Below are 27,655 nucleotides of genomic sequence, written 5' to 3'. Positions count from 1 at the left end.
CACTACAAAAATGGATTTATGTCCTTAATGACGTTACTGCCTGCCAGGGGGCTCCCGATGTTGCAAAAATATGGAATAGGTAAACATTGTCTTAAGAAATTATGTTCTTTGATCTTTGTATACTTTCAAGCCCAATCGACCAGAAAGGAGATGTAATCAAGCTCTAAGTTATGTGCAGGTGTTAGAAAGGCAAATTGCTTGTTGGCAGAATGCTTTTTTAAGGTTCCACATGTTCCAGTGAAATCACGCCTCAAAGAGGTGGAGGTTTACAAAGCTTGGGAAGAAGGATGTACCACTGTCAGTGGGCACAAAGAATGAGGAATTTATTGGACACAAGGACATTTAGCAGAACTCCCAAGATAAGGAAGAAACTAGCAAAGCCAACTCAGCAGCAGTGCTGGGATCAGCTCTGACTGGATAAAAGGTAATTCTGGCAAGGGGAGTTTGCAACCATCGACTAGACAGAAAAAATGGGCATGTTGGATAATCAGCATGTGAAAAATGTGTATTTTATGATTGGCTTTTCGCAAATATTAGAATGAATATTACATGTGTTGTGTTAGAAAGTAATGCTGTATTAATTTTCTTAAGTAGTGTGTTAAATATAGTTTTATGTTATTACAAAATGTTAAAATAGAAACTGTGCTATGTAGGATACTTTTTTTTCTAAAGAAAGGACTCGCACTGAGATAGCAGTCATAGAACACCTAAATCTTTCAGATAAAGAGAATTTATTGCTCCATTATCAGGAGAAATGAACTTCTTCCCACCTTGCTGGGGCAGAATGACGCCGTCAGGATTATGAGGAAGGAGTTGATGGTGCCCAGACAGAATCTTATATTTGAATGGAATTTATGCATCATGTATGAGATATATGAATATGCAACAGGCTATTGTTTTTAAGGGTTAATCCTCTGTTAATGCGCATCCTTTTTTGGGCTTATGCTGCTCAGAAAAAGGTACCCGGACGTCCGTAATGCTTTGTTTCTATTGTCTCATATTGTCCTAATTAAAATTGTCCAAATTATTATTACTTTAATTGCATTACTATTTTATAACCATTTTATTACTATTCAACTTTTAAAATTTTAAAAACAAGTGATTGGCGTTTTTCACAAACTTAAGAAGTCAAGGAACAATTTAACCAATAGAAGATAGCATGTTTATTAATAAGAGAACTGTGTAACTTGAATCCAATGAATATGAATGCCTTTGTTTGCTAGAATGCATAAATAGTGATAAATTTTGGTAGTCATCGTGCTGGCCTTGTGCACTCCTTTCTGCACCCATCTATAAATAAATCAAATACCTCGACCTGCAGATTGGGGCCTTGTACACCGGGTGAAAGAAGCTGCTTCGGGACACAGGGCCCGGTGTGGCCGGGAGGTCCCGCTGCCCAGAGGGGTGCGGGGTCGGGATTAAACCCTTTAAAGGGGGGCTCTTTAGGGGCCCCCCAAATCCCCAAACGCGCGGCTGCGGCGCGGGGGCTGCCAGCGGTGACCCCGCCGCTCCTACTGCGCATGCGCCCAGCGGCGGGCGGTGCTGCCCGGCTGAGGGTGTCACCTCGGTGCTCGCACGGCGCATGCGCTTGGCGCAGGGCTGGGGTGGGCGGTGCGGCGCGGGGGGCGGGCAGCGATGGCGGCTGCCCTGGGGCTCTCGTCCTCGCCGGGCTCCCCCGCCGTGAGCGAGCTGTGCCAGAACAGGCGGGAGATCTTCCTGGAGGCCTCGCGGCTGCTCCTCACTTACGCTGACAACATCCTCCGGTGAGCGGGGTCGGCGCCCTCGGTCCGCGGGCGGTGCCGCAGGGTCCCGCCGGCCGCTCCCCGGCTCCGCGCGGCGCTTTCGGTTCTGTTGTGTAATACCAGAGCTCAGAAGCGTCTCGCGTGGTTTTGTCGCTATTTTAAAATTAATGTTGCTTGCATTAACAGAGGTGTAGTGTTCTGGATTTCAGTTTCTTTATTTATTGCTCGTTGGTTTGTTTTGAAAGTTTAGGAGTTTGTGTATTAACCACAAGATGATGCCTTATTCTGATTTTCCACCTTAGGTGAGTATTGAACTACCTAAAAACGAGTGGATGCACAGCAAGTAATTCAACTTGATTTAAACTTATTTTTTACTTCATTTAGATATTTTTTTTATTCTACTTTTTTGCTTTCCCTGTGCTTCTGACTTGGCAGGGTTGGTACCGAGAGTTAATTATAGCTGAGTTTCTGCGAGGTGGCTCTGTCGGGTGCCCACACCCGGCAGTTCGTGTGATTGACCTTGGTGTCTCCGGCAGCTCCAGGTGCACGGGCTGCCCCTCCCTGGCTGTGTCTGCCTTGTCAACCACTTGTTAAAGCTGCTGACAGAGAATGGCGAGTCCCGGGCTGGCTTCTTTTAAAGAAAGAGGCGAGAGAAAAAGGTTTTTAAAGGAATTGAAAGAGGAAAGGGAACTGAAAGGTAGTAAAGAGACTACAGTCGTTCCACTCAAGTACCAGGTAGTTTAGCACAGCTTCGGTGGTGGTGCCAAAGCCATCCAGCATTAATCTGGCAGGTTCAATTGGAATGCACCACGTATAAGGGGATGTGAAATTGTCTCTTAGCCCTTTTGGGTATCACTACAAAACATGAATTCATGAGCATAAGTTGCAAGTTAAACTTTAGCACCAGTTGGTAACTCAGAACTAAGCACGAGAAACATTTATAAAGTCTTAAGTTTTATGTAGGTTTTGCCTAAGTGATGTAAATGAAACTAAACTTTAAAAAAAATTTTTCACAGTTACCCAGCTTTTAAGTGTCTCCTTCATTTGCAGATATAATTATAACTTTCAATTTGTTCAGGAATCCCTATGAGGAAAAATACAGATTAATTCGGATTGGAAATCCAGCATTTTCTACAAGGTTGTTGCCTGTCAGAGGAGCTGTTGAATGTTTATTTGAGATGGGGTTTCAAGAGGTGAGTATAATGTAATAACTTCAGGTATCTTCATCTGTTTACATAATGAAATTGAAAATTGGATTTTTTTTTTCTGTTTCTTTTTCTTGCAAGGCAGTAGATTTTAGGGCAGTTGGTGTTTTCTTTCAGTCCTTGTCCACAAATATCTGTAGCTAACCAGCAGAGAATTTAGATGTGGCTGCTTCAGAAAAATGATGAGCTAACCTAATGCATAACAAGATTTTTGTTTTGCTGCTCAGGCACTGCTGGTTTACTGAATGGCTAGATACATATCCATGCTGGCACAAAGGAAGTGGTGGGAAGCAGGGTGGAAACCCCTTCTCTTTGTAGTAATGTGCTGTCTGTTTGACATCAGACATTATAAATGAGTGTTGAAACTGTCATTTTAAAGGGAGAAAAAAAATTTAAGAAGCTCTACTCTTCTTCATGTTCCTACCATTAGTAGGGCCCTGTAGTGATTTAGATAAGGGAAGCTGATCTGATGAAAACTTAATCTTCCAAAACGAAACCAGAGATGTTTTCAGCCAGTTCACAGCACAGCTGCACAAGTACTGGTGCTGTCAAGACAGCAGTGAAGGGCAATAGACTGACTGTTCAAGTAGTAGTAGGAGGGTGAGTCCTTCAAAGCCCATTTTTAAAAGTTATGAAATGTTATCCTAAAATAGTGTTGCCTGAATCTTAATTATTTTGCATTCAGAAGGATGCGTTTCAAAGATTGCTTTGTGTTCTGCTGTGGTCCCTGACTTGGTGGAACTTAAAGTGTCAAAGCTTGTTAAACTAGAAGCAGTTTTTATAATTACTGGAAACCCAACTCTTGTTTAACAGTGCAAAGCTCTGGCTTTACTTTAATTTGTCTGTTTGATGCTACAAACTGTATGGGTATGTACATTATGTTACTTAGGTCCAGCTGTCATGAGACCTCTGCCTTCTCTTTGGGTAAAGTTACTACTATAATTTGTTTATTAAAAGAAAAAGTCAACTGAAAGAAGTGGTGACTGCAGAGGGAGAAACGGTTTGTGGATTTATTCTTATGTGGGTGCTCAGGAGACTTTGAATGGTGTATTTTAACCAGGAGGTGGGTGGTGTAGGTGGGGCCAGTTCTCTGAGAGTGTGTTGTCTCAGTCTTATGTTACTGTGTCTGTCAAAGCTGGAGCTCATAAACTTCTCTTCAACTGCATGGCTAATATTGTTCCTTCTTTTGCTTCTGCTTGATAATGGATTGATACATTCCATTTAGTTTTGTGGGTTTTTTTAAGTGTTAACACCAAGTCTCCATCTGCAGTGATATGTGACCTCAAGTAATTGTAGGTAAACAAATTACCTTAATAAATAGAAGTGCTGCAGTGGTAGAAACTGAAACTGTTAAGGGATGAATGCTTCAGGCTATTCATGTTTTTAGTAACCTGTTCCTTTATGTTAAGCACAGATACTTGATTCTGTCATAATGACTGATCTCTTGTTATGCTACCAGTAATCATGTTGCAGTCAAAAATAAAACCCAAAAATCAACCCAGGTACCAGCTGTAATAAGAGTAATATTGCCTGAGAACTTAAAACTTCAACATAAAAGATACCAGTATGTATGAGAATTTCCAGCAAATGCTGTCCTCGGGGCTTCTTCCCTCAGCATTGGATGTCTTCCTGTGTTGACTAGGATTTAATTACTGTACTATGAGAACTGAGCATTAATTGTTCATTTCTGTTGTTGCTGCTTTCTGTGCCAAACCATAACTGCACAGCCCATGAATGGCTCCACAAAATAAATTACTAACCAAAGCATGTTGGTATAAGCTCTGTTTCTCTAGATTGACTCTAGATTCTTTATCTAGTAGGCTTCTGAAGTTGTGAGAGGCTTCAGGTTTCTATTGTAAGGGACCTAATCTAAAAAGCTGAATCCTGCCAAGCCTTAGGATGCTAACTTCCAGTAAACTCTGCAGCTAAAGTTACAGCTCATTGACCAGCTTAGACGTGCATTAACTGCTGAATTCACTTGTCTAAATTTCAGGGAGAAACTCACCTGGTTTTCCCTAAGGAAGCTTCAATTGAGCAGCTACGTAAAATCAGAGACTTAATTGCTGGAGAGAGGAGTAGCAGACTGAATGAGTCAAACCAAATCCACAGATCAGGATCCTCTGAAGCTGTCAGCAGCACTCAGACAGCTGCACAGCACCCTTCAGGACCTGTTGCCCCTGCCCGTCAGCGACCAGAAACATCACTTGTGCAATCTCTTGAAATGGTAATTATGATCTGCAAACTTCATAGGCTCCTTAGTCTTGCATATAAAGATTGAAGAAGAATTTACTGTTAGGACAGTTAAATGCTCAGAGAAAATGAGTAGACTCCAAATAAGCACATTGTTAAGCCTAGAGCAGCTTGGTCTGACCACATTGCTAATCTTGCTTTGAGAAGGTTGGACTAGGCATTTTTTCCCCAAGTGGTTTCTCAAAGTTTTTGAGTGTTTTCTTCAGTTTACATACAACTTAAGCATGAAATGTGCTATAAACAGAATATTAGCAGGAGATTTTGTTGAAGATGTCCATGAATATTCTGTTGATTGGAGTGTGAAGAAAAAAAGCTGATATTTGTTGAAAAGGAGCAGCAAGATGGAAAACAAGGGGGAGAGTGGGAAGCTAAAACTAGGGTTGTGTTTGGTGTTTGAGTGCCGGCAGAAGAAGAGGAGCATAACCATAATGCTTATAATTGTTGCTGTCTTGGTTCATGCATTATGATCTCTATGTGTAGCCTGTGAGGAGGGCTTTCTTTTTTCACATGTGCCTGTCATTAAAAACAGAAATTTAGCCAAACAAGTACAAATTTATAGTTATTTAGGCTAAGTTTCCCTTGTCCAAGAAGTTGAGGTGAAGTTCCTGATCAAGGCAGAGCAGAGACCTTTCATCTGATGTTAATTGGCCTAATGGGAGAAGACTCACCACCTCATACAACTTTGAAAAACTAAGTTACACCTCTTGATAGAAGCTTTTGAGGATGCTTTGGTTTAACTTTCTGAAGAGTTTTTCCTCCTAGAACCAGTGTCACTTTAATCTCAAAGTTGGTGTAAGATTAATCCTTCCAAAAGCTCACTTGCCATGCATCCTTAAACACAATTTGCATGTTTTACATTATATTATCAGTATATTGTTGGATATGAACCATGACATACTGTTTCTTCCCAATGCCTACCCAAGTCAGTGAATGAGAAATGGCAAAGCATTATTTGAAGTGATGGCTTTTGGGGATAGAGAGCACTGAATGAGCCATCCTCACACAAAAGGTCTTTTGGGAAAACCACTGTTGTAGGCATGTTGTATTGAGACATTTAATCTAATTATGTTAGCATGGAAGTAGTTGTCTCTAAAATATGCTGACTGCATTTGTTTTACTTTGTTTGGAGGTTTCTGGGTTGGTTTTTTGACCTGCTTCTAGATTTTTACTGTTTCAGTCACTTCTGCAGTGGTGGTTGGAAGCAATTATGAAACCTGTAGAATGATTTGCTGCTGCTGTACTGCTTAGTAAGGGAAGCTTTAAGTTGAACCTACAGTGACAACGATGTTGCACAATGTTGACACAATGTGTTCAGAGGTTAATCCTTGCAATTTCTAGTTATTCTGCCCCAACATACACTAGCCATCAGAGTTGTGGATCCATTTCTCTGAAACTATTCATTTTCCATGCCTGGGTGGTGGGACCAAAATTGCTACTATTTAGAAGCGTTAGTAATGCAGTGTTTGCACTCTGTTAGAATGCTCTATTTAGTTGATCTCTACAGGGAACTGTACTGATAGGTCTCTGAGCCAGTGAATTTGGTCTTTATAGTCTGAATTGATTAGAAGGAAGTCTGGCACTGACTTGGCCATTTTGCTTGCACAGCAGTGGGGATTTGTTTTCCAGTGAGAATGCTGCAGAGTTATAGTTGTGTTATTGTTGTATGCACTGCTGACAGATGTCAGAGAGATTTAGAGTTGTGTCTGTAGTGCAAGCATTTTTTTCTTGCCTGTGTGTTTCACCTGTCATTCATGGGAGGCCTGGTAAATGCAGGGAAAAGCAAATTATTTGAAAGAACAGAGGAATATTCCTAAATACACAGTTCTAGGAACCTAGCCCACCATGAATTTGCCTCATTGTTTTCTTCTGCATTTCTTGTCATAAAATATTCTTGAGACTTAGGAGGAGAGCTATGGCTAGTTGTTAATTCTGGTGGATGGATTCTGATCCCTTCCTGAATGGCATAGTGATTACAGGAGGAAAGGTGTATCCAAACTTAGAACTGCAGCAAGCTTCACCTGGCTTCTACGATTAAATGTTTGCATAACACTTCATATAGTGGCTTTTATAAAGCAGATTAAGCACTACTGTAACACTGATGGTTTTGCATCAGAAACCCAAGTTGTCAGAGAGTCTGGGAGACTTCCTGTTGTGCTGAGCAATATCCCTGCATACCCTTTCAGGAAGCTGATGGACCATGAAGGTCTTAAGGCCTTTGGCAATCTCTAATGTCCCTTATTTCTTCCTTTCAACTTGCATTAAATGAATCTGGACACAATGGAGTTTATGATGTTAAACCAGTTACCTACAGCTGATGAGCTCCAGGAAAAGCAAAACAAGCTCTGTTCTGTTTTAGCAGTTATGAAAATGAAGGACTGATACTGAAGTACTGTAACAGCATCAAAACAAGCACTTGTAATTGGAGTGCTCCTTTAAAAGAAGTTTTCTTCTGAAGCATTCTCACACCTGGGTGTATGATACTGCATTTGCTGCAAGCCTCTCAGGAAAGCATTGCATTTTTGATTAAATTAAAATCACAGTTAACAAGGCTAAAGGCTGAAGCATGATGTAACAATAGAGAAAAGGTAATTTAGCAGTGCCACAGACTTCCCCCAAAAATATGCCAGACTCTTACTTTCAAAATCCCATTTCACCTTCTGTATTGTTCCCTTTTAAATGGGAACAAATTGTTTGCTCAGCTACCAGCTTCATTATTATTAACCTCAGCTGTTAGTTTTGGTATCTGTGTTGTACCTTATTGTGTGCAACGTGCCTCTAGGTGACACTTAGGATAACTGACTGAAGGAAACCTTGTTCTTTTATCCAGTTGCTCCTGAAACTGCGTGGTTCAGTGGCTGGGTACTGGGCTGTCTATATAAACCTCTACCAGAACTGATCTATAAGAGAAGGAAGTAGAAACAGACAAGCAACATTCATGAATAAGAAATAATAAGCAGAATACATCAATAATATAGTTCTACAAACCAGTGTAGCAGTGCCCAGAAAATGAAAGCAATTGCATGTCTTTGTGGATTTTGGGTAAACAGTCCAAAAGAAAGGAGAAGGAGATTAGGTGGGGAAGAGAAGCCAAAGATTTTTCCATTAAAGGTGTCTTCAAAAACAGTTTTCTCCCTAAGTTAATTGATTTTTCACTCAAGACACCATTCAGAATGCTCAGAGACAGCAAGACTAGCTTTACGGTTTGAGTGGTGGTGTCTTCAGTTCTTGTTGATATCTTTGCAAATAAACATTTCACTGTAAATAAATATATAATGTAAACATGAACATAGAATTATGACTGACTTAAACTAAAATAGGAGATCTTGGTTATTCTTGGCGCGAAGGTGAAAATTCATAAATCATCTTGTGATTGAAAATCCTTTTGCAGGCTGCAAAAATCTTGAAAACACTTCAGACAAAATTTGAGGGTCTTGTGTTGATGTATGAGAATCCTTCTATTCAGCAAAAAGCACTGGCTGCAATTCCCCTCCAGGAATTGAAAAGCAAAGCTCAGAAAAAGCTAGCACAAGCTACAAGACTGGACAAAGGTAATGCTGCCAAGTTAAGGTGTATGTGAAAGTGGAAGTGTTCTTTCAAACATAGCATACATTGTTGGTGTGTGTTTGGTCATATGTCTGCAGGTTCCAAATGCTGTTTCTAAATTGGAATTGCCTTCTTCCTAATTTACTACTTACTTCTCTTACTTTTATTTCGCTTTTGTCATCCGTCTTCTACTGCTCTTATGTAGAAATTTTGGACTCTCTGTATTAGTAGAAAAAAGCACTGGGGAAACAAATGTTGCATTCCTTGAATCTCAAGTGAAATAGCTACAAGAAGAGGAGGGGAGCTTCTTGTTCAAGTAGTCATTGTTGTGAAATTCTCAGAGTGCAGTTTTCCTGTATGTACTATGGTTCTAAATTCAGAATAAAACTTTAAATACCACTTCTCTTTTTTAAAGTGATATTGGTGAAATTTTGAATGAGATCTTTCCAAGATGCAACCTGATTCAAGCAAATGATCACTTTCCTTCCTAATCCTTAAATGAATAGGGTTATACCCTGTTCCTCATGAAGCTAGATATGAAATGTAGGCATAAATACTTGTGGCATCAGTGTTTAAAATTTATACTTTCTTCATAAATGTGAATTTGTTTTGAATGTATGAAGTTTTTGTCAATTAAAATGACATATTTCTATTTTCAGGTGATGGTTTTAGATTTGTTTCAGTGGCATGGTAAAATGTTACTTCTATAAGATAAATATTTTAAAAAATACAATTCCAAGATCATATTTAAACAAAAAAATCATTTTCACCATGAATCTTTGATAGAAGACTGTTTCAAGCAATTCTGCTGAATTTATAGGAGTGCTGTTGGTTTGCAAACAAAAAAAAAATCTCTTCGTATGTTTTTTATAAATTACTATGTGGTGTCTCATACAGCCACACAGTAATATGTAATTGTGGCTTTGGCATTAAGGAAATTTTTGACAATGGATTTTCTTAGTAATTTTTCTTTTATAAAACTGTATTGGGAAGTAAGAAACCATGTGAACAATTGCAAAGCATTCTTATTCAGCAGCATGGGACAATACATTGGGGAAAAGAGATTTAGCAGTAATAAATTACAAGTATTAAATTTCTTTATAAAGGAAAATAATCAAGAACAAGCCTGCCTCTTAGACTCTGTTTTAATACTACTGTGCACATTGTTTAAAAAGGGGAAGGAAGGGAGAGGATAGTGCCCTGAGTGCTTCTTCCCAAACCATCAGGCTGATTTAGTCAAAATGGCTTCCAGACCTTAATTTAGATACAGATAAAGGGGAAGGGCTGGGATTCCACTGTTTCAGATTGTGACAGCTTGAAAGCATTTTTCAAGAGCTTTATAGAAACATGTATTTTGGAATGGACTATGTATGAGATGTTTGGGTAATTGGTTTTCAGCTTCTTGGTTTCTGTCCTGCTGCATTAAGACTGTCACCTCTAGGAATAAATATTTAGTGCTAGGAGACACTTGTTTTTGGGATAGGCCTTGCAACACATAGTGAGCATTTTTGGCTCATAAAGACTAGGAAGGTAACAGTCATTTGATGAGAATTATGGCTTTGATTTTATTTTTTCTCTTTGCCACATTTCATTAGAAAGATGGACTGAACAGTCAAAAATAGCTGTGTATCCCAGCCAACTGTTTTTTGTTCAAAGAAATCACATTTGTCATTTTTCCATGTGATGTTTTAATGAAGGATTTATTTTGCAAATCAAGGGAAGAATGTTTATAGCGTAGCAGTCATATTTTCACAGATGGGTTCTACTTTGAGTGTTGTTATCCAGGAAAAGAGAGTATGGCCTGTGCTTGAAATATTTTCATTCAGCTTTTAGCAAAAAATTTGAATATATAAGCATATCCATTTTGTAAGCAGTGAGCCTTTCTCTGAGTGTTACAGCACAAAGGTTTTCAACATACCCGAGTAAAAATGGAAATTTTACCATAATTAGAAGTCAGGTGTTCTTGTTTTGATTAACAGATGATCTCTTCTCATGCAATGTGTGTTTAATGGTGTTAATGCTCCTACAGAGACCTTTGTACCAAGGATGACTACAGCTTCAGAGCAAGATGTGAAATTAACTTAGGGTTTTTTTCACCATGCTGAAAAAGTGCATAAATTTTTAGTGCAACTGCCTTCAATTTCCTTCTAGCAACATTTTTACGAATTTATTTTATATGTTAATATTCATTAGTCAAACCTGTCTGCACTGTGACTAGAATAAAGCTGTAGTGCATAAAAATAACAGACAGTAATACCTATGATTGCAGTGTGGCCTAGGTGATAAAGTTTTTAGGAAGAATTATTTGAATATTTATGTATCTGAGAAGGAAGAGTATCTCTCTGCACATTGTAATAGGATGTGCTTTTAAAGATTCTAAGGAGTTTAAATGAATGGATCTTTCCTGAAAAACTGGATTTTTAGATGGTTCTTTTTAGGTAAAATGGGGCTATTTCCACGTGTCAGAACAGTGAGAATATGTAAGTAGGTTCTAACTCCTGTTGTAAGCAGGAAAATGAGCCAGAACAGTCTGGTGTGGTGAAATCAGTTAGAGTAGAAAACAAAAGACATCTTGTGTCTGCCTTGGGTAAGCTGAGAAAGGTGTTTATTTGCTGAAATTAGAACAAACTCAACACGTTTGCATGCTATATACGTATTTTCTACAATAATGAGGCAGTGTTTGTAGAAGGTCTGTTTATAGAAAGCCTGTACACCTGGTTGCTTAGATTGCTGCCAGTGTCTGGTTCTTTGGTATGTTGAAATCAAAACAATTGTTATTCCTATGAATAGGAAAATATTTTGGAGCAGAAAAATAATTAACTCTCTGTTCCAAAGTCCTGGAAGAGTATGAAGGGCATCAGGAACTTCATCAGGCTGAAATATAAATATGACTCTCTTTTCTGAGCAATTTTTCATTCTCCTTCTAGCTATAGTATTAAGTACTGCAGTTTTTTGTTCTCAAGTTTGAACTTACTCAGACTTGACAATTTAGATTTTCTTTTTTGTATGTATTTAAGTAATATACAAAGCATTTTAATATGGATTTTATTTAAAAGTACATAAAAATAAATAAAGGCCTAGTGATGCTAATTTGCATAGGCACTGTTAAATTCAACTAAATTATTTTTCCATTTGAACTAACTGTGTGTTGTATAAATTTTACAGGTGCACATGTGAGTGAAGAGGACTTCTTATTGTTGGAGCTTTTGGACTGGTTTAAGACTTCCTTTTTTCATTGGGTAAATAGTCTTCCTTGCAGCAGGTGTGGTGGGCAGACAGAGCCTAAAAGTGGCTACCTGCTGCCTACTGATGATGATCTAAGGTGGGATGCCAGACGAGTGGAAAACCATTACTGCAACCAGTGTCAGCTCTGTAACAGATTCCCAAGGTGAGCATACAGAAACTTGCTGCCTTTTTTCTTTCAAGAAACAGCTTTGTATTTGTGCATTTTGTGAACAGGTGAGAAGTTGTTAATTCAGAAAGTAGAGAAGCTGTTTTAAGTAACATGATAGAATGTTTGATGAACCAGCAATTTCTCTGCAAAATCAGAGATTTTTAAAAACAATATATGCTTTCTCTTATGTGGACCTGTTCTGAATACTTGCCTGGCTTGTTTGGGTTTTTTTTTTAATGTTAATTTGATGAACTACAGCTTCTAAATAAAATATGTTAATATTGGCAACTATATGTAGGTAGTGTTTTGTTATTGCAGGGAAAACTTCACTTCTGCAGAAAATCACAGCATAGCGTACATCTTTTGCTGAGTCTATAGCAGAAGAACAAATATACAATTTATTTATACTTTTTTTTTTTTGTGGCATTTAGACATTTTGCTAACTGTTTAAAGGATCAGCATAAAAGTAGTATTTTAAGATGTCTAAATTAATTTTGGAAACTTAACCAGATTTGTTTTGGTGCTGCTATAAACGTATGATGGAGTCGTGTGAGTTGAGGTAGCATTCTTGTATTTTGTGCAGTATAGCAATTATTTCCATTATCTTCTGTGGACTGATTGATACTGAAGTCTGTTCAGATCATCAAAACACGATCTAAAGATTTCTGAAAGGTGAAATGTATTTTTAATTGTTCTTGTTTTGTGTTGTTTTTCTCCTGTAGGTATAACAACCCTGAAAAACTTCTGGAAACCAGACGTGGACGCTGTGGCGAGTGGGCCAACTGTTTTACACTGTGCTGCAGAGCTGTGGGGTTTGAGGCAAGATACGTCTGGGACCATACAGGTATCGATGTTCTGGAGTATTGTAACATTAATGCAAACCTGTGCAAAAGCAGGTTATGCATTTTATGTCTCTCAGATCATATTAGCCATCAGGCAGCATGTGCAGTTACACAGTCAGCCAACAAAGACAATATCTGTTCAATTTCTTGTCCTGCCTGATGAGGTGAAATACAGTTCTGCAACTAAGGTCAGATGACTGATTTCAGAATGATACAGTCTTTAGCTGAATGTAAGGGTCTGATCCTAAGAAGGAGGAAGTTTTGGTAGTTTCTCTATGTAGATGAACAGAAAACATGCTCTTTCACCTGTTCATTTAATAAGTTGGAAAAAGTTACAATATTCTGCAAGATTAGAATAGAGGCTCCATCTTTATAAGTCATTGTTTATTCTTGGCCTTTGTTACATAGATCATGTGTGGACTGAAGTATATTCTTCATCTCAGAAAAGATGGCTTCACTGTGATCCTTGTGAAAATGTGTGTGATAAGCCTCTTCTCTATGAAGCTGGCTGGGGAAAGAAGCTCTCCTACATAATTGCATTCTCCAAAGATGAGGTAGGAGTAATGATGCTAATAATAAACAAACTTGCCCTAAGCAAGTGTGCAGTGTATTCCACCTTGGTGTGATTTTCCCAATTATTGTAGAAAAGCATACTTTTATTAACTAGCCTCTTTAAACGAAGCAAGATAGATGGAAATTTTTGGTTGCTTTATTTTCTTCCATTTGTGCTTGAGGTGGTTGATGTCACCTGGAGATACAGCAGTAAACATGAAGAAGTACTCTCTAGAAGGACGGTGCTCAGCGAAGCTACGCTGCGAGAGACAATTAATGCACTAAATAGAACGGTATGTAACCTTGCTTCAGTGGGTTTCTGAGAGTGAAACACAAGTATCTGCAGGAATATGTGAAGTCCTCGAACAAAGGAATGCTTTTGGTAACCTCACAGGAATATCCATGCACTGTGGATATAAAAAATGCTGTTAATTACTCATTTTATCCCGAATACATAGAAATCAGTGGCAGTGCTGAGCTTGTGGGAAATAAGGCTCTTACATACCTTTATTTATCATATTATCTCTTACATACACAGATGTGTGTGTATTTATTGTTTTTCTTAGGGACTTTGGAGCAGACTTATACTTGCTGGGAGTAAACTGCAACTCGTTAGTAACTATGTGGAACTCCTTCAGGGTGACTGAACGTTTTCCACATCAGGGCTGCTATATGTTGAAAACAGTAGCATTTACAGTTGTAAGAAATGCAGGTTTAGTTTTCTTTCAATGATTTTTTACAAGCTCTAGGAAGTGAGGGAAATTATTCATGGGCTGTTTCCAAGACTTCCAAAAGGTGTTGATACCATCAGCAGAGCTTTGACACAGAGCCATTTGTGTTTACAATGTTCATGCTTAACATCCCCAAAATGCATGGAGCCATTTGCACCTGCATGTCATGGTTGCAGAACTTCTCTGCTAAGCTTTTTCCACTCCCTACTTGGGACACCAGGAACTTGATGCAATATACTAGAATACCATAAAACTTTGAACCACCTTGAGGTTTCTCTTTTGTTCTCCCTTCCTTACAGGGCTAATTCCCATGCATGGAAACTTTAGTTCCAGTGGTAGTATACAGCTGATGACTTAAAAAACAGATTAAGCCTTTTTTGAGGCCTGCTGGTTTGGGAGTGTTAGCCATACATTAAGATTGTGAATAATTGAGCTGGACTAATATTTTGAGACCAGGGCTTGAAATAATTTTAACAGTAGTGAAAAATTAAAGTCACAGAGCAGAGCACTGTGAAGAGTAACCAGAGCATCAAAGTGCTTAAAGGAAATTGTGGATTGGTGTTGTTAATTTAGGATAAACCATATCAAGCTTCCTCTGAGCTGGAGCAAGATCAGCAGCGCTGCATAAGGATGTCCTAAGTGTCAGGGCAACTGTTAAGACTCAGGAAGGCCTGATGTTTCATAGAAAACTGCTGCAACCACTGGTTGTCATCCATGAACACAAGCAGAGGTGTGTTTCCCCCCTTGCTGTGTTAAAACTGGTATTTGGCATCTGGAATTTGTTCAGCTGGAGCTGTTTCTCATAATTTCTCTGTATCTACTTTTCTTCATACAATTCCACATTGTTTGGAACAAAAAAGTCTTCAAATGTTTCTTTTGTGTAATCTCTATTAGCAAAACTTGCTGGGGTCAGAACTGCTTTTGAGACAATTGAAATGCTTATCAGCCTCAAGTTTCAGGTCCCAGTGGGCTGAGTGTGCATGCCTTGGGTGATCACCAAAGCAGAAAAAAAGACGATGCATGTAATAGTTTATATACTCAATGTTGATCTTTTTTCAGCCCCATGTGAGTTTATCCACAGTTAAAAGAATGAAAGGCTTCACATTCCAGATTTGTTTATTTGACATGAAGATCATATAGACAAAATACTGACATCTCAATAAATTGTTTCAAAGTTGTTTACAAAAAAATTGCTCATAGATATATTCATGTAGGTAAAGACATGTAATTCTCTTTTATTTTTCGCTAATCTTTCTGGAACTAAGTTTTTCTTGATTTTTCTGATGTTTGTAAAACAGAGATGTCATGGTTTGTTTATGACCAAATCAGTGAAATAATGCTTTCAAAGATTTTTGTTTGGGCTTAATCACAAAACCAAAACTGTTGCCAACTAAGTCACTGCACCTTAGAGAAGAAAAATTTGACCACAACTGATTCTTTGCCTTCTCTTTCCTCCAAATAATATTGAAAATGGCTATGGTCCAGTATACATATGAATAGCTATGAAAACTGTTATGGAAGAATTTTATCATCCAAATTAATGTATTAAAGAAAAAGCACAAACATTATTTTAAAAGAATTCCTTACAGTGCCTGAAAGTTCCTAGAGAAAACACTGCTGTCACATAACTGTGTACTTATGACTAGTTTGTATTTGTATTTGTGGTATAAGATTAATGGCTCTAACAATCAGTCTAGACTTTAAATGTTAATCCATTTTTTCAATCCTATTTTTCCCTGTTGGTGTCACTCTAGAGCAGAATTACAAATACCATTTTTCTGAATGCTTTCTTTTTTCCTAAATGTCTTTTTTCAGAGACAAAAGTCTTTGTCAGAAAATAGAAAAAGAGAGCTCCTGGAAAGGACTATTGTGGAGCTTGTTGAGTTTATTTCTCCTAGAACACCTAAACCTGGAGAATATGGTGGAAGAACATCAGGCTCAATGGCTTGGCGAGTAGCCAGAGGTGAAATTGGTTCAGAGGTATTTAACTTTTGCACTGATGACCATCTTAGAGGTAGCTAACTAAGAATTTGTGATTATGGTCTGTAAAAAAACAAACAAAAAAACCCCCACCAAAAACAAAACCAAAAAAAATTCATGGTAGATAGCCAGATTCAGCTCAAATAAGTGAATCTTGCAAAAACATTAGGTGAAAGTTTGATGTGAATTCAGTAGAGGTCCATGAGTAATTTTTGAGAATTGATGGTGGTCTATTGATTCTAATAATGTTTGGGACTTCTTGATATAAAATGTATTTTGTTCTTAAAAGTTAAAAATACTTATTTCATTTAAATTAGTTAGTTTGACAGAGCTAGAAAGTTCAAGTTAGTTAGATTGGGAAAATTGTAAAAAAATGTTGTATTTGTATTATTAGGTACTTCCAGGTTTAAACCAATAGTAGGTTTTGACCAACTATTTTTGTTACTAAAAATGTGGGAGCAATTAGAATTGTGTAAATTTAACAATCTCTTAAATAATAAGCTTTATTGATTTTCACATCAGTATTTTTTACTGTTTCCAAAAGCAAGGGTTGACTTTTATGCTAAGATACAGTTTCCCAGAACCATAATAATACTTAGCTTGAGTCAGGATATGAAGATGTGTCTTAAATTTTGTAGCAATCCCATCATGTGGAATGTCTGTCCCGTACAGAAACAGTTGAGTGAAAGTAATGAGCTTCTTAAGATTGTCTTAGTTTAAGAAACTAATAGTTTATTGCAGTTCTCTATTGTTTGGAAGACTTAATTTCTGAAACTCTTAAGAACAATTACTTAAAAAAATATAATACTGTGAAGGTAAAAATTTTGTACTTTTAAGTTTTTTGAAGTTGATTTGTAAACTGGCATACACAAGCACCTGTATATGGTAGTTACAGGTTTGCTATTCAGAATACCATTTACTTATTCACTGTACAAGCAATGTACTCAGCATAAAAATTTTCTGTTCTGAAACTCTCATTTCTTACTTAGATGATACTATTTCATGTTAGTTTGTTAAAAAATTACTTCTGAAATAATTATTTGAAAATTTAAAAAATAAAAGTACTCCTCCACTCTGGAAAAGTTGCAAGTGTGCTGTAAGAAACTGGCTTAAAACTTTTCTTCTGCAGAAATGGTTTTGTACATGACCTCTCTTAAAAAGGACCTTTTTTTTTTTCACTTGGCAGCAAAACTGAATTGCAAAACCCTGACAAACAGTTTAAAAGTAATGTAGTCTTGAGGGAATTTAGGCATTGGGGAATGAAGGTGCTTGTATGTTTTTGTTTTTTCAGAAAAGAAAAGAAGTAGTTTTTATTCCCTCTGAAAAGGAGAAGACATCTAAACTGTTCCATCTCGTCTACAATGTAATAGAAGATAGTTATACACGGATTTCCAATAACAATGAAAAAATAAGTGGCTGGGAAGCAGGTGTTTGGAAGGCAGAATCTATTTGGAGAAAGGTTGAAACAGATTGGAAAATGGTAAGAATAGCAATTATTAAAAGCCTATAATGTACAGTAAAATTATGATAACTCCAGTAAAACAGAAAACCCTTGCCAATGTTAGTATTCAAAACCTCTCTTGGTGCCCATAGAATTTAGCAGATGTTAGTAAATGCTGTTGTTAAGATTCAGTAAGATTGCCAGATGGTATGAGAAATTAGAAATAAATTTAACTTGTCTTTCAGAAAGGATGATTGAATTCTCTGCAGGTAGGCAAAATCCTTGCCAGAATGCCAAATTTATAAAATGGCTTCCTTCTTAGGCTTGTGGGAAAATGCTGTTTTATTGAAAAGCAGTTCTTCTCTGGAAATAAAAAAAGGTATTTGTTGTTTTAAGAATAGTTTTATAGCGTATCATCATCTCTTTGATGTACAGCCAAAGGAAGAAATTGCCTTCCTAAATAATACAGTTCCATCTGCAAGAAGACAAGAACCTATCAGTTATCCAGAATATTGTATACCCTGCCCAGAATCCTTCCATAGTGTCAGGACTGAGCAGCACAAGAGTCATAGGCTCTAAATCTAAGAAGAGAATTGCTGCCTGTGCAATGGGAAGGGGCCATGTTCTAGCAAACAGCTTTTCCCACAACAGCAACCAACTGTGGAACTGAACATTCTTGTCAGGGACTCTAGAGCATGTTAGTGCTTTTTTCCTATGTCATTTTACTAGTCTGAAGGGTCTCTGACCAAATATTCTTCTAGCTTCCCATTGATAAAAATGGAGCTAAGTATGTATCTGCCTCTTGAGATTTTCTCTCCTGGAAGATCTGTACATAACTGACTTGCAAAATGCATTGGGGGAATTACTTGAAGAGGCTGTGCTGCCCTAAAGAGAAAGAATAAGGAAAGGAACGGGAGAATTGTACAAAAGATGTCACAACAGGGTAGACTTAATAGTAAAAGAGAAGTAACAGAATCTCAGAGTAAGGAACAGATGTTGTCTGCTTCTCCAGGATCTGCTAAATATCTGATAGTACATTATGTTTGCACTTCTGCAATGATCAGTCATCCTCACTTTTGCAAGAAACCTGTTGTCCCTGCACTGAAACTAAACTACAATTTTTCTCAGCTCTACTAATCAGATAAGACAGGGTGGGACTAATCTATAAGACCAGGCAACAAGACTTTAGCCTTGTATTCAGTAACACCTCAAAAGGATGAGATGGTGGCATTGAGAAATTAGGAGCTACGGCTCCAGCTCTTTCTCAGACTTGTGGGTAAGGCATGTTAGTTTTTCAGGAATTTGCATCCTACAAAAAGTGTGTAAGAATCTTAGAATTGAAAATTACTTTCCATTGGGTGCTGTTTGGATAATGGGGGATAACAGCAGAGGGAAAGGTTGTTTGGGGTTTGCCTTTTCTTTTAGTACAAGATGCAGCTTGGGGAGTATGATTCAGCCATCCAAGAACTTAAAAGCCAAAGGAACCTTTACAGTAATACTTGGTTAACATTTATTATGTGATGAATGGAAAGGCATTTAAATCTAAAAGCCACAGAAAATGTATCTGTAAGTATTAGATGAATAGAAACAGAAAATAACCACTTGGTTTTATGGTACACAATGCAAACAGGTACAAACCACAAATTCAGTCACATTACCCAGAGATAACCTGGTATCCAGGACTCAAACTGGCAGACCACAGTAGGTGATAGTAATAGTGTAAGAACCTGTAGATCTGAAATCCATGGATTGGTGAAAGGCTTGTTGTCCAGAAGAATTGCTGCAGTGGAAAAGAATTGAATGAGTTGGTTGGTTGGTTACATTTTTCCCTCTGAATTCAGGTATTTTTCACATAATACTAGAAATAAAACAACCAAGTTTGAAAGTTAGAGGAAAGTCAAAAAATACACAAAAGAAAACTTTTAAGTTCTTTTTTTCTGATTAAATGCTTGGATATTATAATGATAGATGTAACAGACTAATGTTTGAGGCTTTTCTAGTGTTCCAAACTGTGTTTAGTGCATTTCAACAAAGTAGTATGTAATGGGGTGTTTTGGCTTCCTTACTCAAATACAGCAGTTCAGTAGGATCTGATCAAGGGAAAGCTCTTGCTAGAACCAGCTGAGATACTCAAAAAATATGTGGAGGTCAGCACCTTAATGAACATTAGGATTACATTGACATGAAAACAGCTTAAATCATTGCATTTTCATAGGTGATCTTCAGTGTAAGACCTCACACCTTTAGGGGGTTTTAGCTTACTTCAATGTGAAAATAGTAATACTAAAATTCTGTTTAATAGTCTATTACGTTTCTATATTAGGTGGGTTCTTTAGTAAAACTAACTATTGTGTTTTATTATCGTTTTGTTCAGGTTCTCTCAAGATTAAAAAATAAAGAGCTGACTAAGTCCACTCAGTATGATATTAATCAAAAGCTTGGACATGACAGAATTTTTATTAATTTAGGATTCCAAAAGGATCACAGGAATTTGGACTCTTTAAACACACAGTAGTGTCTGTTATTTAGGTTTGCTGATGATAGATGTTTCACTTGAAAGAACTGTCAGGCACTTCTGACCAAATTCTTGAGAGTGTTCATAGTAACTTTAGTTAATGTTAATATGTGAGCGTGGCTCTTCAGCCAGGTTCAGGACAGCATTGGAACTAAATTAAATTAAACAAAGTTGTAACAGTTCAAATAATATTAATATGGGATTTATAAATGATCAGCATGTATGATTTGCTTTAACTGAGAAACAAATCCAAGTCCTAGGAGAAGCAGTGTGCAGCCACAGCTGATGAGGCTACTGATTGCACCATTCTTTCCATCAGCAGTACTGTACTGAAATAGTTTAGTGTTCCCTAGCAAGGAGCTGTGAATGTGTACAATTACCTAACTGTGGAATATACTTGGGGATAAAAAAAGAGGTTTTTAATATAAAATTTTACTTTGTACAGTTTTAAAGATTCAGGGGCTTGACAAAGAATGAAAATGTGCTATCTTAAAATTTTTATGTCCTTGTTATGAGGATTAATTAGATGTGTGTTGGTCATCTCAGTTTTTGACATGCTGGTTGTGTCTTCTTTCATGTAGGTTTATTTAGCCCGAAAAGAAGGATCATCCTCTGCTTCCATCAGCTGGAAGTTTGAGTGCAAGTCAGTTGGTCTAAAAATAGATAACATTTCAGTTAGGACAAGCAGTCAGGCATTTCATAGTGGAAGAATACAGTGGAGACTTCACTCTCCTACAGCAGAAATTTCTCTGATAGGAGGTAAGTGTGGAATTTAAATAATGAATTATATCATGTAGCAGAGGTGTTACTGAAAATAAATAGTTTATATGGAGAGACTACTGTGCAAACACTAAAAACAAAATGTCAATATTCTTTAGTTTTCCAACAGCGTTTCTTAGCAAAGTCAAGAAAATACTGTGAATTTAATTAAAGCTGGTACAAAACTCAGTTTTATTAATATACACAGTCCTACCTGCAATAGGGCAGAGCAAGCAAGAACACAGTGTGAATATATGATACTTGTCTTTTACTAGGAAGGATAGATGCTTCTATGTCTGGTGGCAAATGAATCTGAGTAGTTGCAACTGAAATCATTAAACATCTATTACAGCTTAGCATTTTTAATGTGCATTCTATTATTATATACTGTTTGGAGCTGTGGCTTACTGAATTATCTGTCTTTTCCTCCAATAGATAAAAATCTTTGCTCCTATTCAGATTTTTCTGGAGCAACAGAAGTTATGTTGGAAGCAGTTCTGAATGGAGGGGATGGTGAAGCTGCATGGCAACACACACAGCTGTTTAGAGAGAGCTTAACAGGATGTGGGGAAAATTGCTTGGAAATAATTATAAAACTCAGTGACCTCTGAGAATCTGAACTGCGGAAGTGTACTTTGGATTCCTTGAAGAAATTATACCATGGATACAACATGAAGATTTGGTTGGCAATTCCTCTTCATTCTGCTGGCAGATTATTTCCTGTTTCACTGCTTCCATTAAACCAACTTGAAACTGCACGTGTATTGAATAGGTAAACATCACAATGAAAACCTCTTTGCTATAAAAACAAAGACAAAAATTAAGGGATTGAACCATAAAGTACCCTTTTCTTAAACTTTACAATAACAAGGAAACAATTTTTAGGAAGCAAAACATGATCATAGAAGCACATTGATTTTAATGTGGAGTTTTGGGATTGGCTTGCTGGTTTTTTCGAGTTTTTGTAATCTGCTTGGGAAAACAGATTGAATTCTGTTTCCCAATTATAACAGATGCTTCTGATGATTTCAAAATATTTTAAACAATATTAGAGGATTTAGACATTTTTTAAAAAACTGATTTAGTGTAGTATCAAGAAATGCTGAAATTAAGTTAATTTCAATATTGCTTCAAAATTTCCGTGTTAGATGTCTAAGTATTAAACCTGTGTTTAATACCAAGAACTATTTGGAAGCATGGTGGTTGCTGGGAAAATAACCTCATTTTGAAAGAAGTGTTCATTATGTACCTAAAATTGTCATGGCCTGTGATAGAAAATTGAGGCTTAAAACTGAGTAAGAACATAATATTTTTTTCTATGAAAAAATAGGTTATTCATTATAAATACTTTTTAAATAATATTAATTTGGATTTGCTTAATAAATCTTTTACAAGTTAGGCATGTAGGTTGAAATCCTTTTAAGCTGTTGCCTTAACTTGCTTTAAATACTCTTCCCAAATTTGATGTTAAAGTATATACATTTTTTTTTTCTGTTCAGTTAATTCAGTCTTTACATTTATTTTCAATCAATATAATAAAAAATACTATCCAGGAGACATCAGATGTTGCAGTGCTCTGAATAAAACATGGAGTGAATGTTCAGATTAGATAGTCTTTATCAGAATGTGAGGAAGGCCTTGCCTGGATTATACAAGAGATACTCTAATATAGAACTAAAATACAAAGTTCAAACTATGGTTTTATTTTTTAAATAAGTGAGAATTAAGGATGATGCTCTCAGGATGAGTGTTTTTAAAGTTTTTCTTCCTTTTTCTGATCTTTCCAACCTCTGTATTGATTTCCAGTGTTTGTCAAAAATAATTTATGTTGAAATAAATGTTTGCTGACCTTTCAACAAATCTAAGCAAATATAAAACTATTCAGATTTTATTAGAAAACTGCATATGCAGAGTGAACAATGGAATTTTAACAAATAGTAGATTATGGCAGCTCAGAAGTGACAGAACAATATGTGATGGATTATATACTTTACTTTAGGATGTAAATGAACGGTTTATGAGGGGAATTAAAAGAGCCTCACCCCTACAATACAGATTAACACAATGACAGGGTACTTACTGTATTGTACACACTGGAAGGGAAGAGTACACACTGGAAGGATGTTTATCAGTGCTTGACTAATGCAAAGTGAATTTGCCAGTCTCCATTTAAAACTACTGTATTTGGTTTCAGTTAAACACTTTTTCTGAGATTTTGAGTGGCGACTCAACAGAAGAGTATTTTAGGCTAATATAGATACTACCTTGGTAGAAAAAAGGAAAAGGAAGATAACTCAGGTGCCACCCGTCAACAAAACTATTTCTACTTAATATTTTGATAGCTGAAATAGTTACTGCTTTAAAGCAGAAATTGTTTTTGCAGTGTATTAGAGGACCGCGAGGAATTGCAAAATTCCTTAACTGCATCTGATAATTTGAAATCAGAAGGCAGAATATATTTAAAAGTAGTAAGATAAAGTAAATTTCTCATAATTTTGGTCAGAATCTCTGGGGGAAGAGTGATAGCTGCAGATAACTTAAAGTAATTTAAGTCCATTTTTTAAAAGTTTGAATGAATTAAAAAGTTGGAAAAATTCCTTGCCAGTCTAATTAATGAAGAAGAACTTCTGTATTTATAAGATCACATGCAATGAATAGAAGTGCTTATTTTAGGAAAGAATTAATAAGTAATCCAAGCTGAATAGAGCTAATATGAAAAATGTAAATGGAACTCGTTCAGTTGTCTTTTGAAGTACCCTATAAACAATGAACACTTTGAATCTCTTCACACATTGTTTTAAAGGCACTAATAATCCTCTGTTGATCTCCATTTCAGCCCAGCTTTTAATAATTATTTTTTTTTTAACCAGAGGTAATTCCTCATCCACAGTTGTTTAATGTTAATTTACAGTGTCCTGAATTTGCAGTATTACATGGTGGAAAGATCTGTGCTGCAATCTGCTCTAAAAGTATGATTATTAAGTTGTGCTGGCAATGGTACAATACTGGGTGAGTGGTAGATGGTGATCAGGGCACATGTAGATAGAAGGCAGTGCTTACTCAACTTTTTAGAAGTTTAAGAAGGTAGAGATTAAATGAGGTAATTAAAAATACTGTTGCCTAGAAATATATGGCTTAATACAGGTAAAATCAGCAATGTTTTCTAGAATCCAGCTTAGGTACATTTTGAAGAACAGCTGGCTGTCCACTGTGCCATCCATGGGTGCCTTCCAGGGTTGCACTGAGGTCTAACAGTGAAATCTTTTCCATTAAAAGTTTACATAAATATTACATTACCCAGTTAATGCTTGCAAACTGATTATGGGGTGCATGGTTTCCAACAGAACTATGTGGGAGCCTGTGCACAGAATTCCTCCTTTCAAACAGGTATTTGTTGCACTGTTGTCTATCTAGAGTTGATCGTCCAGCTGTTGATTTCTTCATATCCTGTTTTGACATTTAATGCTTAGTAATTTCCTACACCCCAGGAAGTTGCTGGGAAGATGTATCCTTAAAATACATGAAGGAAGCCCCTTCTAGGCAGTGTAGAAAGAAAGAAGAGGTACAGAGCACAGCTATGCAGGAACCAAACAAACTTCAGTGTAAATTATATAACCTACAATGAGAAGCAAGTAGTGCAAATTATCTTATCTGGTCTTGTAGGAAAATCTGTCTCCTTAACTCATTTGTTAACATTGGAAGATTTTTCACATATAGCGGGTTGGATTTAAGATATAATCCTTATTATGTGCAACATCAGGAAATGTAGAACACTAAAAATAAAGTGTGTTTGTCTCCATAGTGCAGTGGAATGAAAACAGATGGCAGGCAGCACATATGGCTGCCAGAAGCTGGGAACACCCATTTGCAGAGTTCTTGCAGCTCTAAACAAAACAAGCCAAAACAAAGGAACTCCGAGAGGGGCAGAGATTGTTCCAGACAGATATCAGGATATCTGCCTCTTCTCCACACCCACACTCCTCATTTCTTTACCTCTGGTTGCTCAAGCTAGAAATGGAAGCAAACTGCTAGTTAAGAATTTAGTGGACTTCCTAAGTATTTGTCAAAACAGCATTTCTTAAGTATAGGCATTATTTAAAATAAATATCTGATTTTCATTGTAGGAAATCAGAAATTCCATTCAAGCCTCTAGGTTTGGACAAAGTTGAAGTTTTGCCACAGTTGTTCGAGCAATTCAACAACTTTAAAAATGTGCTAATATTGAAGGGACTTCTTGTGTCTCAGCTTCCTATCATATGGAAGGTTGAGAAGGAAATTGCAGACACGTGCCTTCCTTAAACTCAGTTGCTGGCTTAGGTCCTTTTTGTACTTTGAGTATTTTGGGGAAAAGTATTCAACATTATTTGCAGTAGTTCAGCTTACCTGGTGCTGGTTCTGAAGGTTCTTTACAGGGTACTGCTGTTGCACCAATGCTTTATGGCTTGTACCTTATGGCCTTTCTAAATACTAATCAGCAATGTAGTGTATATTATATGTACCTGTATGATCACTGGTCATATAGCTGTCAACATGAGCAGAAGGGAAGAGTAATAGCAGTAATACCTGGGACAGTTTTGGGGTTTTATGCTGATCTTGGATATTTAATCCAAGCAGAAGGACAGTAGAGTAAAAAAAAAAAATGTCTTTAGTAGATTGAAAAAGGTCCTTCTTTATTTAAGTTTTAAACTTCAGGAGTAGAATTTTGAGACCTCCCAGCCTATATTATGGAACCTAGGAATGACCAAGTAACAAGTCAAGGTCAAATATATGTATTTTAGGTACACAGGTATTATGAAATGTGTAAAGGCTTAAATATGACCATGAATAAGATAACACTGATTTTCTCCATTGTTAAGATTTTTGTTCTTATTCTTGGGCTTGGGGCTTTTTTTATGGTAAGCTTTGTAATAGGCTTTCTCTTTGTTTATGATTAGCCTTCTTCAATTTCTTCAGCTTTATTTTATTCTCATCTAACTTAAAATACATTTTAATTTAATTTATGTACACAGTTGCAACTGTATGGTAAATACTACAACAAAAAAGAAGTTGATTTATTTATTTGGTAAAAGGAGATGAAAGGGATAGATTAAAAATATTCAAACTCAGCAGAACAAAAAGCAGTAGTAATTAAAATTGATGATGCCCAGAAACCAATAAAGTTACCAGGACTTAATAAAATTTTATGGCAAAAGAAATATAATGGACTACATAAACTGATGCTGGCAGAAGTAGCTTCCAGTGACTGACCCTGGTTTTGAGACATTTTACTGTGTGTTTATTTATATTTAGGTCCCTGAAAGTTTTCAGTAGAAGAAAATTGCTGAGACTAAATTAACAGGAGTTTTTTAAATCTGTGTGAGATTTAAGGAATATCTGAGTTTAAATATTTTTTTATTTTTACTAGTTTCTATAGTTTAAGCTATAGAAATAATTTTAGAATTAAGAACAGGATCCCACTTGTTATAGATAATTCCTTCCTTTGTTCCAGTGAATAATCTGGATCTTTGATTTTGGAGAAAGTGTGTTTAGTGGTATGTTGTAACCAAGAACTTTAGGTCTGTATTACCTGTAAGGATGTGAGATTTCAGCATGGCATTGAGCACCTGCTTAGCCTTGAAGGACTGAGTCTCCTGTTAGAGGTCTTACAAACTGGGGGAAAGATGATTTCGCTCTGCATTTCAATGGTGATATTTCAGTGTATGTTCTGTTAACTTGATTCTTTTATTGCATAATTCTGAGTGTTATTTCACATCCTTGGAACTTCAGTAATATAGTGTATTGTCCTTGAAGTCCCAGGGGAACATACTTTCCCCACTGAAAATCATCAGCTAGCAGCTTATCACTGTTGCAATGAAGAGGAAATGCTGGACTAACTTTAGATGAGCAGTTTGGATCACAATATACGGACTGCCCTGTGGAACAGTCATAAGGAAACTGGCTGATGTAAGAGAATGAAGACATCTGAGAGCACTGTTTAAGCAAACTCGAGCTAAAGTAGGTGGAACAGTTGGTCACAGTCTCTTAGAGCAAATGGAGCAGCAAAGTACAGAATGGGAGGAGAGAGCTGTCGGGTTTTCAGGCTGTTGCTGTTTAGGTGGCCTGGAAAGGCCCAGGGATGGCCTTGGAGAGCCGACGCTTCAAAGAACGAGGAGAGACTTCTGATCTTGTCTCGGTCTCGGTGTTTATTAATTGTTTATCTAAAAGATTTTCTTTCAGCCCGACAGAGGTCTGCACAGCAAGTCAGCCATGGGCACACTCCCCAAGCCCCCGGGCGGTCACTTATCTTTATACCCTAAGTTACGTGTACAATATTTATCATTTTACTCCAATACCTTCTACTCTTATTAACCGGTGCACTTTTAGTAATGACCAATCCCAAAGTGCCACCACCACCACAGAAGATGGAGGCCAAGAAGAAGAAGAAGAAGGACAGGACACGCCCCAATTCCTCCATCTTACTTCTCTAGACCCCCCTGTACCAAAATCCTAAATCCTGTGTTTTACACTCTAACTAACTTATCCCTTCACCATTCACCCAGTGAATTCCTCCTATCCTCATACAGGTCTCATCTCCTGTGTAGGATCAAAATCCTGCCACCAGACACTTCTGGCAACATTCCAGGATTCCCGAGCCCCCCAAGGGTGGTCTCGGCCTCTCTGCACCTCCATCCTGAGGTGCTGAGATCCCACATCTCCCCCTT

At 37.1% G+C, this 27,655-nt stretch overlaps 1 protein-coding gene across 2 annotated transcripts; it reads left to right on the top strand.

The window, feature by feature from the left end:
- Positions 1 to 1,624: 1,624 nt before the first annotated feature.
- Positions 1,625 to 27,013, top strand: NGLY1 (N-glycanase 1). Of its 2 annotated transcripts, none has more exons than XM_058802347.1 (12): positions 1,625 to 1,763; positions 2,821 to 2,935; positions 4,941 to 5,171; positions 8,586 to 8,745; positions 11,906 to 12,128; positions 12,857 to 12,978; positions 13,385 to 13,530; positions 13,711 to 13,821; positions 16,075 to 16,239; positions 17,531 to 17,719; positions 20,777 to 20,954; positions 21,390 to 27,013. In XM_058802347.1, the coding sequence occupies exons 1-12, from the start codon at positions 1,636 to 1,638 to the stop codon at positions 21,563 to 21,565; spliced, it is 1,944 nt and encodes a 647-aa protein (XP_058658330.1). In that variant the 5' UTR covers positions 1,625 to 1,635; the 3' UTR covers positions 21,566 to 27,013. The 2 variants fall into 2 exon arrangements, with proteins under 2 accessions (XP_058658330.1, XP_058658338.1); XM_058802355.1 differs by lacking the exon at positions 1,625 to 1,763 and adding an exon at positions 1,862 to 2,044 and having other exon boundaries at positions 2,793 to 2,935.
- The last annotated feature ends 642 nt before the right edge of the window (positions 27,014 to 27,655 follow it).

The sequence above is a fragment of the Ammospiza caudacuta genome, chromosome 1 (assembly GCF_027887145.1).
Source record: "Ammospiza caudacuta isolate bAmmCau1 chromosome 1, bAmmCau1.pri, whole genome shotgun sequence".
NCBI lineage: Eukaryota > Metazoa > Chordata > Aves > Passeriformes > Passerellidae > Ammospiza > Ammospiza caudacuta.
Note: the sequence above shows the minus strand (reverse complement) of the source record. Positions and strands in the feature narration are given on the sequence as shown.

Coding starts and splice junctions, on each gene's coding strand:
- NGLY1 (XM_058802347.1), top strand. CDS start 1,636: ATGGCGGCTGCCCTGGGGCTCTCGTCCTCGCCGGGCTCCCCCGCCGTG. Junction 16,240..17,530: donor GAGGTGAAATTGGTTCAGAG/GTATTTAACTTT, acceptor TTGTTTTTTCAG/AAAAGAAAAGAAGTAGTTTT. Junction 20,955..21,389: donor AGAAATTTCTCTGATAGGAG/GTAAGTGTGGAA, acceptor TTCCTCCAATAG/ATAAAAATCTTTGCTCCTAT.